Source organism: Parus major, chromosome 8, assembly GCF_001522545.3.
Source record: "Parus major isolate Abel chromosome 8, Parus_major1.1, whole genome shotgun sequence".
NCBI classification, from domain to species: domain Eukaryota; kingdom Metazoa; phylum Chordata; class Aves; order Passeriformes; family Paridae; genus Parus; species Parus major.
The window spans coordinates 21,690,405-21,704,762 of NC_031777.1; the positions used below are offsets into that span (position 1 = coordinate 21,690,405).

General features: G+C 39.0%; 1 protein-coding gene across 3 annotated transcripts in view; it reads right to left on the minus strand.

The window, feature by feature from the left end:
- The window catches only part of EIF2B3 (eukaryotic translation initiation factor 2B subunit gamma), a 99,323-nt gene that overhangs the window by 62,248 nt on the left and 22,717 nt on the right, over positions 1-14,358 (minus strand). For all 3 annotated transcript variants that reach the window (XM_015636613.3, XM_033516361.1, XM_033516362.1), the window contains exon 4: positions 10,630-10,741. In XM_015636613.3, coding sequence (XP_015492099.1) covers positions 10,630-10,741 — 112 coding nt within the window. The remainder of the gene's footprint in view (positions 1-10,629; positions 10,742-14,358) is intronic.

The following is a 14,358-nucleotide window of genomic DNA, read 5'->3' on the forward strand; positions in this document are numbered from 1 at the left end:
TTAAAAGCTGCCATCAGGTGGCCAAACTGGAAGTGGAGAGCAGCAAACAAATGCACGAACTGAGGAAACACAAACATCACTTTATGCAGAACAATATGGACCTGACAAAGCCCAGGTGACACAATAGTTTCTGCAGCAGGACTGACTCCTCCCAAGGAGTCCTCGTGGCATTTCCTCAGGATACACAAGGCCAGGGGCTGCTCTGCCTGTCCAGCAGTGCCGCTACTTGGGTGTCAGCTCAGGGGCATCGCTCGGCCCTGCCAGACTCAAGCCAGCATTTGTAAAACCAGTTTGTATGCATGCAAGGAGCTACCCACCTATACACAAATTCCTGCACACCCAAGAGGGGGACTTGTTAATGCAAAATAGAATATATTTAATTTTTCACTGCATGTCCAGTGACTTTGTAGGAAAAAAAATAAATTAGTACACTGAAAGGGAATTAGTGGAGTGGTAAGAACAGCAGTGCATAACAATGTAACACACAAATACTACAGGCATCTGACATGCAAAAATACAAGTGCTGAAACTGAAAATCTGGGTTCAAGCATGACCTGTAGCTCAGGCTGGATCCAATGTTAGATCAGCTGTTCCCTGCAGGTCATTTTAACAAGTACTATTCTGACTCAAAGTGTGCAAAAGCCAACAGGTAATACCAGAGCAACATTTTACATTTACACTACTGACATAAAAGCTCACTAGTTATGCCCCTGTGAGACAGAAAAGTAAAATTTCATAAGCAAAGAAAGTATGAGACATTAAGTGGATTTCTTAAGGTCACACAGCTAGGTAGAGAGGTGAGATCTCTTGGTGTATAAATTACAAGGCATTCTTAACGCAAACAGGTGATAACACACCAATTTGTTTATCCCTTCCAGCACTAGATCTCCCAGAGAACTCTTCCTCTGTAAACACAAAGGTTGCTTATTTTAATGGTTCCCTACAACAAAAAGATTATCACTTCTATTTTTTTCAAACAGAAGAACAGATTAGGAAGAAGAAAGGTCAGACAACTTTTCTGCAAATCCTTTAATTCAACAGTTGTCTAGGGCAGCAAAAGTAATTTTTTAACCTCAGGCATACAATCACCCCTATTACATATGAAGGACTGGAATCTACATAATATCCTTAATATTGTAACATTTTTCTCAATACAATATCAAGGACATAACAAAAAAAAATAAATAAAATGCTAAAGTCTTTTTTTTTTCCAGTATGATTCCTTCATATAACAATGTAAATCAGAGAACATATAGAATCCTGTGTTCTAAAGCTACACTATGATGATGGGGTACATCTAAAACAAACACATGCGAAGGACATACTCCTTTAATCTGAAATATATACTATTTTCTCAAAGAGTAAGATATAGAAAAACATACCAGCAAGTACCAATTTGTCTCACTGACCTACCCCTCAATAACCAGAGGCTACTTTTAAGTATACTAACTTGACACAGAAATCTGAATTGTATAAATCAATGTCTCAATTAACATTTTGTTTAGGAAAAGTTACAGAAGAAAAACAGAATGTAATCATTTGCTAGCACAGTGGCTCCAGAGGTCTGTGAATGTGTGCAAGAAGAATGGAGTTGAATGTGGGAAGGGTCCATTATTCTTTCAATAGCGTCTGGTGCTGCAAAGTATGTACTTGCATACTTTCCTACTGGAAAAGCTTAAGTCTTCAGTAGTTCCTTGGTCTGGGAAAATGGCAGGCACCCAAATACTAACCCAGGGATCTAGGAACAAGATCTACCTGAAGAACAATATTTTTCAAGTGGCCTTAGAAGTGAAAAATGGCCATAAAAAGAAGTCTCATTCCCAAGGGCTTCTGTCTGGCTGCTGTTTGTCAGGTGCTGTTCCCCACACACATCCTCAGCACATTCTAAAGCAAGAATGGAGAGAGGGCCTCTCTGAAAATAATCACACTTGCTGAAAGACCAGCCCTGCATAAATATCTCTAACAACAGTACAAACAGAAATCAGACTTCTTGCCCGATACTTTAGTTGAAATTTATGGCACCACTGGCCATGATTCTGTTATTACTATTCTACCTGGCTAAGGTTCAAAGTCACAGAAGTGGGAATTTCAGAGGTATTTTCAGAAATTATGTTGCTCATCTGGGGGAAAAAAAAACCCAACCAAAAAAAATTACTTAGTTCTACAAATGCTGTACCAATCCATCAGTGAACAAAGCTATATATTACACATACATGTGTACATACATGAACACATGCACCATAGAGATGGGACAGAGAAGTTAAGGACACACATGGCCTCTGAAATTGTATTTAATGCTACACCTTGGGAATAATAAAGCAAAGCGGGGGGGGAAATAAAATCAAAGGGAATAGTAGAAGACAGTCTCTGGTGCTCTTGCAAATATCACCAGCTGCTGGATGATTTATATGCAAAAAAACTAGAAGTTGAGCTTTAACTTAAATTTCCCTGCTTTCTTACTGGTTTGCTTCCAAACCTAGGAGTTTAATTAAAGCCCATCAGCCAAATTTTTCTGAGGGATGTAAGTTATTCATTTTTTCAGTCTTTCTGTACTAACTGACCCAGATTTTTTCAACTCTTGAGCTTTCACCAACATGATTATGAATACACACACATTTTAAAGAAGGTTAAAGAATTTCAAGAGTATCAACCCAAGAAATACCAACAGCTGCTGCTGGCTAATATGCAGGCATGCAGGTACATGCAACTTATACTAAAACAAGTAACGGGGCAAGAAACAGTATTCTGTATTGCCAGTTCACATGTCAAGATCTAATAGCTACCTCCTCTTCACTCTTAACAGAGTACATAGTATTTGGAGACTGGGGAAGGAGAGCTCTACAAGAAATCTCCAGGAAAAGTGGATAAGCAGTTTTACTGCTTGTAAAAGGAATCCCTCTCTCATCTTCTCTAGCTGGGGAAATGGTGCAATAAATTTGATGAAGAAAGGAAGGATTTAAAGCCAGAGAAAATTAGGATTTCTCAAAGCAGAAACACAGAGAAACTTGCTGCCCTTAGGAATAGATCTCTGCTATTTACTTGATCTACTGGAAGAACTCCTGGGGAGCATGTCTTAGCAAGAGAAAGGAAAGTTTGCTATGCTCTTCATTTCCTGTGTAATTCCAGAAACTGCCAGCACAATGCTGTTTGGGGAGAACCACACTACAGCTATTCAACAGGGAATTCGGCATTGTATTCTGAATGAATGGAAACTTTCTCAAAGATATATATTTGCTGCAACTGAAGTAGAATGCAAACCCAGCAAAGATGTGAGCCCACATACACCTTCAACCAGCTAATTGCAAATTGTGACTCTTTCCATCAAGACTTACATAATATTCTTCGCAGTATGAAACATCACAGTAAATGACTCGGGTTAGAGTTCACAGAAGCCATGAACTAAGTGCAATAAATCAGCACTAAAAATATTATGCAACTGCAGTTCAACTGATACCAAGTGTAGCTAATTTTAATGGAGAAGCCATCACTTTTATGTGTCCTTGCAAGTTACTGATTTGGGATCTCGGTGACCAGGATAAAGGAATGGCTCTCTGAAATCTGGATTTCTTAGAATAAATGGTTCCCTGCAAAAATTCCAGGGGAATTTCCTTCCTGCCACTGCAAAAACCTTCTGCTAAGTAAGACAATTTAAAGGACTAAAAATGCATCAGTAACACGGAACAGTAAGGGAACCACAAATTTTGGCTGGGTTCATGAGCCAGAACCTCATCCCCAAGCAGAATCAGACCTTTTAACTGAAGAGGAGCAGTCACATGGCTCATTTCAGCCTTACTTTGCTTTAAACTGGGCTGTTTCTTCCCCCCCCCCATATTCCACATTGGCTGATAAATTCCCCAACGGCGGGTGTTAACTAACTCTGCATTCCAGTCTGCTCTGCGTCATGGAGTTCCACATCCCGCTGATGAGGAACACATGGCGGACATGTGGTAGGGGAGAGCCTGACAGCGCTCGCACAAGCAGGGATAACTCCTCTGACCTTTGGCTTTTTTCTCTCTGTACCATCCCAACTGCACAATGAGGAGTCTGTGCCCCTCTGTCACCTACTGGTCACTCTGGGATCACAGGACACAAGCTGAAACCCTAATATTTCAACAGGCAGCTACACTGAATACACATTATGGCTGAAAATGTATGCTGAAAGCAAGAAAGTGATCGTTCTGTGTCTCTGCCCTAAGCAAACCATCCAGAGGAACTTTTGACCATACAGGTTACATCTGGAGCAACTGGGGTATATCACAAAAAGAACGATGGCTATGCTTCCTCATCAACTCTGTGAAATAAGGCAACTCACAGCCTTCCTAAAAAGTACACAGTGGCAATTGTATTAAAGCATTAAGATGTCTTTCTAAAATGAACAGACCATTTATCATCTTTTTAAGACCTAAGCCTGGCTTAGAGTAACAATGAACCTCAATTTCAGTGCTGTCCAGACTGAATGACTCATGCAGAGTACTACTTTTACCAAGTCACATGGACTCGAGGGTGTCCAAGCAATACAGTCATCCCTTCCTCCTTCGAAACCTCTGAAAAGTAAAACCAAATCACAGGCTAAGTGCTGGTCTGAGACCGCAGCAGACAGACAGACAGACAGACAAATGACTAATGACAATCCATGCAACATACACTTACTGCCGATTAGAAACCAAATGCTAAGCCTCAAGCTCTCTGCTTTTAGCCTTATGTGTACTAGAACACTGGCCAGAATCTTGCAGCAAAATGAAAGCCATTGACAATAAGCTTTTCTATAACTACATTCAATAGAAGCTCCTGCTAATATAATATACCAGACTCTGAGATTCATGACCTCTTACCTGTACAAGCTGTCAAGACACAGCATGACCTTTCTTTTATAAATAGGACCTGGATATGCTGTACCTTCCTTTCAACCCCCTGCCAATGTATGAATAAAATAACATGGCAGCAGCAAAACAATAAAATCCCATGGAAGCAACAGTATTAAGATCAGTAATAGCACCATGTTCTTTAATAAAGTCAATGTCTCACTAACTGCTTTTATACTATGTTCACATTTATTGCACAAGTGTAACATATAAAAGCACCAAATTGAAGAGTTTTCATTATACTTGGCTACATTAATTTTAGAAATAGTAAATAATTTTAAAAACCCGTCGTTTCTGAAGTTAAAGGCTAAACTCATCGCCAACAAATTTACAAAAAAAGCAGAGCAAGTTGAACAAAGTTTAAATACATAATAAAAAGGGCAAACTTCCCAGGAAAATTAACGTCTTTTTGTTACAGCAGCTACTCTTAGTGAGCTGAGAAACTCACTAGAAAAGAGGCATGCAAAACCTACTCAGGGCATCCTGAGAACATCTACTCCAAACTCACGTCTCAAACAACAACAAATCTTGGGTCAATATCTTTTACTGAAATATTCAGCAAAATCCTCTTTTCTAAAGAAATATGATTAAAACTACATCAACATTTTTAAATTCTGGTTATAGCTTGAGAAGTTAGTGTGTAAAAGTCACACCCTTTTATTCAATAGACTTAGTTCCCCTGTTTTGATTCAGTCAGATCCACTTGCTTTACTGGCTAAAATAACTTTTTACAGCTTTCTAAATTCCTATTAGTACTGTGAAACCAATTCAATTCTGGGAAGGGGAACCAAATTCTTTTCTGGCTTGTGCATCTGTAAAAGGATTATTACCTAAATCAACACATACAATTTCTATTTTTTGATAGAGGTGCCAGAAAGAACCTCACTTATTTTCTGGATGTTAGTCAGAAAATGTTATTTTTATTTGTGAGAAGAGCAGACCCGGACTAATTGAAAGAGCAGATTTGGATCAACAGAAAAGACATCACTCTATAGAGGTCATATTTTAGAGAAAAGGAGTTATATCCAACAATTTTCTATGGTATTTCTCAAAATACCACTTAAATGAAAAAGAAACTTCGTCAGAAAATTTTGCTAATACTGAAAACTCCTACATTTTTAAAAGGGAAGACCACCACCAAAGCTAGGATGTGTATTCATTCTGTATGCAGCTGAGACCAGCAAAGAGTTTTTGCTCCTCAGGATTTTCCGACTGAGTTGCATTACTACATACCCCACTTCCCTGCCAGTGGCACTGTTTGTGGGGACATCTCCCAAATGCACAAAGAAAACAGAATCAAGTTATCAAAGTCCTGCTGTTTAATCTATCAGAAGTCATGAAGCTATTTTTGACACATGTGGCTTATGGAGCACTCAGCTGTATGTCCAGCCAGGTATAAGCCTGGGGTGGTGGCCCACTTCAGCAGCACAGCTGGATCTGGTACAGGTCATCTGCCCATGACTGAGTTTAGGATGCTTCACACTGCAGAGCATCTGCCTATACCAGTGTTATTCCCAGCTCTTCTAAAGGAAATAGATTTTAAAAGGAAAAAAAAAAAGAACCACCAAAGGAGCAGCAGAGTATTTCAGAGATGACAATTCCCCAAGAACAACAGTTTTAGAAAGCAGAAACATTAAGGAAGTTGCAGCATGTTTATATATGATCCACTTATTTAAAACGAAGTATCAGGAGGGGAAAAAATAAAAAAAGAAACAGAAAAAGGACAATATCCCAAGGCAACAGAAAAGAAATCAAATGTATCAAAGCTGTTTCTGAGCTCCCATTACCTACTCACTTGGCAATGCTGACTTCTGAAATTATACGATACCATTCATTTTAAAATCTCATGATGCAAGAAGAAAGAAAAAACTCCCCAATCTTGCCCCCTCTTTTTATTAAATTACCTTAAAAACAGATCTGCAGATCTGTTACTTCAAGGTTACTAATGTTAGTACTATATATATTTATAGATGAGGTATTCCTTTCTGTCTGAAGCACATGAGGTAATAAGTAGCTGGAATTGTCATGTTGATTTATTAACATATTCTCTAGGAGAAGCCCTGCACCTGCATCTGTGCAGACAGAACACCCACGAAGGCTGAACTCACCCCTACACAGCCCACAAGATCTTAAAAGGAAATGCTCCAAATTTAGACCTGCTCCAACAGGTGTCTTTTACTGTTTCACTTTGCATGACCATAAATATCAGAGGTGGAGCAAAAAGCTCCCTGTCCATTGTAATCGTGCTTTGAAAACAAATACCTTTGCCCCCTCCCAAAGCAGAGGCAGCAGCTATGGAATTCTCATCATTTCCTCACTCCTTCATCCTGTCAAGACCCAAGTCAAAGAGATGTCACTGGCAAAACCAGGCTCCAGGGATGAGCACATAACTTTATTTTTTTTCTCTTCAAAGGGCCCTAAGCTGGCTCTGAAACATCCCCAAACTGTATTTCTTTCATTCTAGTATCTCATCTTGCAGCTATTTGCCAAAGTGAATGACATGCACAGGCTGTTCATGGCTTTTTATAAGCTCTCATTACCCAAACAGGGAACCATTTCCTTGAAAATGCTTTCCCCAGCAGCATTAGTCTCTCTAGGCACCACCAATAAATTTGTCTTTTGGCTCAGCCTGTTGCACTCCAAAACGTGTCTGAATAGATGTATTTGACATTGTTTTCCAGTTGTTTACTGAGGGAGGATGCTACCTGTGGGACTTGTCATCAGGGTGATTAACAGCACAGGGAAAATAAAAGATAATTTTACCCGCTGAGTTGAAAGCTTTGCCAGATTTGCTCTGGCAAGCAAAGGAGCAAAATCCAGACTCCTTTCTGTGGTGTAACAAGGAGATGCAATCCCAAACCCAAAATGGCTATCCACGACTTAAAAAACCACAACACAAATCAAAACAACAAATCTGGAAAAGAAATGCTAACCAAACTGAGAAAGAGAATAACAGGTTACACCATGAGCTTAGAAATTCCACTAAAATGTTTCATTCTGTAACAATTCCATAATTACAAAACACCCCAGTCAAGAGCAAATAAATTTAACACACTCAAAAGGTACTCAGGAAAATGTGTGTTTTCCCCTGTCCCTCCTCACCAGCTGCTCTTTTATGGCAGGAAAGTGAAGAGCATGAAATCCAATGATAGGAAGAAGGCAAAGGTCAGGAAAAAGGTTTTTCTTCAAGGATTTAAATTAGCGTTCTACAGTTTTGCATGTTTTGTCAACACAACTTCCCTCCTGTGAGGAGGGGAAGCCAAAGGGCCTTTGAACCATTTCTGTATGGGGTCTAGAGTTTTACCAGTAACAAGATTCTTAGCTTTAAAGAAAAGTTCATCTTCCCTCTTCCCATTCCTTTCACCACTCCCTCCCTGTGCCTCCTTCCACTCTCCTCCTTAAAAAGAGAGGAAAAAGAAAATAGAAAAAGGATCTGAAGAACAAAACAAGCACTGGAGGAGTTCTAGAGTTCATGTAATGAGACCACTACAGCCCTTCAAAGGGACCATTAAAAGCAAAACAAACAAAAGCAACACCCTCAAGATGTCTATTGTATTTTACAGAGGAACAAATGAGTGTACTGGAAATTCTCCCACCATCTTGCCATGAAGTCTGTTATTTCATCAAAACAAAGTCCAGAGATCAAGGAACAGCCAACATGGCAGCTGAAAGTCACTTACATCAAGTGACCCATAAAAAATGAGATGTGGCTTGGGTTTTTTTTTGTTTTTTTGGTTTTTTTTCTCTTTCTTTACTATGATGTATTAAAAAAAGACTTCAAAGATTGTTTCAAGCGTCGCTTTTGTTTCTCACATGAGAAAATCAGGAGTTGAGCAGGTCTAGACAACTCAGTAATTAAAACACCATTAGCTGCCAACACTTTGTCTTCCTAGAGCTCCCACAGTTGTTGCTACCCTGGATTTGCCTCAAATGAAATTACTTGATGATTTCCATATATATTTTGCTCCTCTCAGAGCTTCTCAAAGATGGCAGCTCTAGGACAGAGAGAGCACACCAACATAGAGAGCTCAGATTCAGATGTCAGAGGCTCACCCACGCAGGTGGGTACTGGCCCAATACTTCTGCTTGATGCTTCAAAGCATCTTTATTTTTTATTCTTTTTAACACTTAGGTCTCTTTTTGTTCTTCTACACTATCCTAGCATCTCTGTGCTTTACTTGGAGGATAGCTAACACTTTATATTTGCTTTCATAGGTGTATGTGTAAGAAAGACAAGGAGACAGATTTTTATCCCATCTGTATATCATCAACACTCCATTTACCAAATCCCCAACAGTTATGCTCAAGATCTGCTCAAGACAATGTAACTGAACAGGTGCTACTGAGGGCAAAGTTTAGCCTGCAGGATAAAGCCTGATTAATTTAGCTATAGGAATGACAATCCTCTGGTTAGATGAACCTGTAAAATCAGGGGTCAACTAAGATCACATATGTTACAGCAATTTCTAAGTCATTATACCACAGCCACCCTCTAGTGCCAGGAGGAAGCCATAAAGACAAGCTTGTCACTCACAGCAGATAAAATACTCCTCCCCTAGCCCAAAATAGATCTATTAGTCTTCATGTGCACAAACCCACAAAATGCATCAGTGATGAATTTCCTACTCTATGCAAATCAGCTGCTGTGTATGCACAGAAGGCTTGCCTGCAGCTTGGTCCCTGCCATGCCCAAGACAAGCCAGGAGAGAGCCAGTGGAAACATGCTGGGACAGGCTTCTTCCATTACAACAGTTAACAGGGCCCAGTCTCAATCACCTTCCTTCTAGGATAATCCTTAAACTCGGGCAGAGGAGGTGTCATCTTTCCATGGGCACAGAGCATCTCCCTCACATCTGGTAGCAGGATGTTCAAGGGAAGACTACACTGAGCTGTGGCCTACAGCACACACCAGAGGCATTTTCACAGCAGAGATTTATCTGAGAGCAAACCCCAGATGTCCGCATCCTTGACTTAAAAGGTACACATGGATGAATTCCCAGCTCTCAAATGGCTGTTTCACAGGTGTCTCATCTCACAGAGGTGAAAGTCTGACTGTCAGCCTGGGACAGACTACAAAGGTTGGCCTCTCAAGGAGCCAACACAGCTTTGCACAGAACATGTCAGACAACGTGTGCCTGAGAAAACTAAAATCACTGTACTGAAGAGCATAAAGAACAAGTCATCTTTCCTTCTCCTACTAATGGATATGAATTATACTGTTCAGGAAGCTCAGCTTGTCTGGCATATTTGATAAATTCATCCAAGTCCCCAGTGAAGTTTAATGGTAGATATAGCATGGTTTCTCTAATGAATCTTTTGGGGCCTGGAAAAATAGCTGAGATTTTGTGCCTTAAATGTGTACGAGGGTCATGAAATCCTGAGAGCCTCTCAAATATCTCAGATACTCTGCAAATCCACTTGGGACTCAACCAGTGAGACCAGCATTTCATTTATGGACGTAGGTCTAACACTTCGAAATCTCTGAATCTAAACTGTATCTGCCCTCTCATAGTATAGGTTTCATTTCAAGAAGGCTTACCTTTTCATGCATTCCTTTTCTTTCCCTGGATTTTTTCCTAATAAAGGTATAAGATAAGCCTATCAATTGGTTCCAGTGATATAACAAATAATGAAATACTGCTCCCTGAATATTGCAAAAGTGGCTTTTCCTCTTCCTTCTCATCATACTTTGCCTTTAACCATCTCTCCTACTACACAATTATTTTATCCCAAGTTCAGTTTCTATTACAAGAACTCATGAGCTTACTTCTGAAGGATGGATCTTTTAATGACAAGTTCTTCATCCAAGTCAGCTTCATTAGCCATGAAGAGCAATCTTTTTCCTGTGTCATCCACTCCAATGAAGTCGCGCTGCTCCACTGAAGTAGAAAATCAAACACAATCATTATATAACCCCACTTTAATGCAGGCTGGAAAAACAAATAGGGACCACCAACCACCCCCAAAATACAAAATCCGACTATCCCAGAAAATCCATGAATTTAATACATATTGTTGGTAACTTTTTCAACTTCTTGTCAGTTGGGCTTGCTGATATATATAACGGCATTCTAAACATAGCCCTGAAAGGTTTTTGCACCCTTTTTATGAAGATGCCAACTACAGGTCCTGACATGCAACACTCAATTTTGACCTGTGCTTTCCTTTTCTTTTTAATTATTTTTTTTTAATAAAAATCCCTGCTACCCAAATTAAAACAACAAACTCAAGGCAAGCAGAGAGTTCTTCAAATCCAGCTGCTGCTTCTCATAATGTCTTTCCACATTAGAATTAGGGGGTGTAGAGAGTATTATGATTTCAGCTAAGACAAGTATTTCGCAACTCATCTATTTTAGAAAAAAACCAATACATAAATCACAAATACACATAAAAGTACAGATTCTAAGACTTCTACCATGGATGCTCCTGGGTAGGTTAATTTGGTAGATTTAAATATATTTTCATAAAACTTGGTAGGTTTAAATATCTTTTCATAAAACTGTCACCAAGAGAATACCTAACACTCACATGTATTATTGTGGCTGTCTGTATCTCCTGTAATCAGTGACTGTGCATCAGCAGGGACTTCAGCCTACTGAAATGTAGAGCATTTATTTTTTAACAGTTTTCCACAACGTCTGAATACAGTGGTGGCAGCTCATTCCAATTTTCCTCTGTAGTTGAGCCACCACTCTGGTGGCAGCTATATACTGATCTTTACAGATACAGGGTGTACAAGTAAGCCACAGTAAAATTTTAATAAAAACCTTTTTTCTCCCAATAAATACTATTATTTTGGGCCAACCTGGCACATATGTGTTCTCCTAAGTTCTATGCCTTTAATCACACTGGAGTAACAACATACCCTAGAAGTAGCTAATTCTTTAAGACCTTTTCCAGTCAAATTATTTTAAACTTTATTTTTCCCAGGTTTAGGCCCATCCCTTGTTTTACTTATACCTGCTCTTTCAGAGTTACCATAGTAATAACTACTATTAAAACAGACAAAACTATGCAGCTGTTGAAAGTTCTCCCGTGCAATCTTTGATCCATGTGATCAAGCGTACCCTCTTCAGAAAACCCCCCAACCCTTCTCAGGAATTCATTACACTGCAAAGAAATACAAAAATAGGCCTGAACATCTAACACCAGGACAAAGTAAGTACAATTACAATAAAGCTTACTTGCTGTACAAACTCAGGGTAACTCTTGAAAGCAGTGAAGTTTGAGATTAGGGGCAAATGATCCCTTACCTCTGCCATCTAACTGGGGTCTCCTGACAGGCTGGAAATACAACAGTGACTGACTTTCCTCCATCGAAGCACTAACACTTCTCTAAGTTCAGGTCCTGCCTGGCCTTCTCCTGGCTGTTCTTACAGTAACATATTACACTGCTACAGCAAAACTCCATGCAACAGGAAAAAGGGAAAAAAACAACCTGATGAAAGCAGGACCAAGTACATGACTGACACCAAACTGGATGCTCTTGCTTGTGTGGATAGGTAAGAAACAATCAGTGAAACCATGAGCATGCACTGTGGGATTTTTTGTATCAGATACCAGATCAGGCTTCTCCTTGTACACTCACAATTAATAACATTACTTCAGTAATTTAAAAAAGAACCTTATACACTAAAATCAATTATCCAGAGGTACAAAAGTGCTGTTTCAAATCCCACCGGTATCACTTAGCAAGCTAAAAATAAATGGAAGAGCAGACAGATAACTAGTTCACAAAATCCCTGCAAGGAAGTATGAGAGAAGTGTTAAAGTGATAGTAATTTTTAAAAATCATTTAAGGTATAAAAATGAAATGCAGGATATGTTTTGCCTCCTCACAAGAGATAAATAAGGACTTGGCACTGCTACTGCAATTTATTAAATATCTTACAAATTAGATCCCCATCAATTTTAAGTGCTTTAATGATCTAAAGAAATCATGACATCACAAGAGAATTCTCAGCACTTTAGTGACAAAAAGAAATAAATTTAAGTCATATTTTTTAAAGTGCTTCTAAATAAATCATAATTAATTGACACTTGAGAAAAAGACACCTTTGTAAAAGATTCAGTATCTCCACACTTCCAATTAATGGAGAGGATTTCATATGATGAAGCCTTCAAGACCACCAAGAGGCCTTCTGGCAAACAGAGAATACCAGTGATGACATGCTTGCTTCTTTCAAGACAAGAAAAATAAGCAGGAAAGCGTCACCATCTCCATCTTTTCTGGCCTTCTTTATACACAGAAAGGTTCAGACATTGTTTTCCACTCAATCCCTTCCTTGCAGGTCATCTTTAAGAACACACCTCCATTCTGGGTATCTGAATTCCTGACACTCTCTGTTTATTTGGGTTACTACCATTGACTAACATTTTCATCTTATGTTTTTCTTTTTCACTGCCATTGCTCTTATGCTCAATTAAAAAAGCCAATGAGATTATTATTGTCAATATATGATCCCCTAAATATAAAACCCAATGAACTTGACCCTGTAATTTGCAGCTGAGTTGAACATTGCAGGAAACCATCAGGATGAATTTATAGCACTTAACACACTGCAATTCATTCTAATTTAAGAGCTGTTCTTATTTCACAGCTCTTGAATGTTCAGTAATACCCCAAAAGCAACAACTTTGTATCAGATTCCATGATGTATGCAAAATAGAATCTTGTTGATCCTTCTCAAAAAATTAATTGCTTTGTAGAAACAGTGAAAAAATAAATCTTGTGGCTTGTCATGGGATTCATTTTCTAATACAAACACTTGAATAATAGAGTCCAAGTACATAAAAACCTGTATGGATTGCAATTTAGAGAAGGAGCTAATAGTGCCACCTACTATGAAAAACTGCCTAACATACTCCATGTTAATATCTTATCTTTGGGTGCTCACAAGCTTTACTAACTTTTACCAAGTTTTAACTATCTCGGATGAAATTTCCAATGCAAGGTGCCTGGCTTAACAGGAATATTTGAAAAACTTCAGCAAAAACCATTCAGCTGGTTCCAAGGCTAAGTTAAAAAAAAAGTGTTTCGCATAAGCAGAAATGGTTTGGTGTCCCTTCCCTTGAAAAGCTCTAATCAAACTTTGAAAAACTGCAGGTTCACTTGCTGTATTCTTCTCTAGTCTTCTATTTTTGCTGCAAAAGTTTCTGCATATTTTATTTTTACAGACAAATTGTTCCAATTCCTCACGTCCTAGGACTGATCAAATAGCAGGTGTTATCTAAGGTTTTCTGCACCATCAGGTGGTACAAGCAAAGCACACAAGCCACGAGGCTCCACAGCCTTGCTGTAATGACTGTTCAAGGGGAAAGTTTAATCTGTTGTCTTTTTGCAGTCTGTTTTTACAAGGAAATAAAAGTCATAAACTCACAGGGGTGGGAGGAAAAGAAAAAAAGCATAAAAACAAGGATTCTGCAAGACAGACTGGAAGGGAGAGAAAGCAATCCCTGAAAAGTACTGCAAACTGTGTCTGTCCGTTAAAGGACA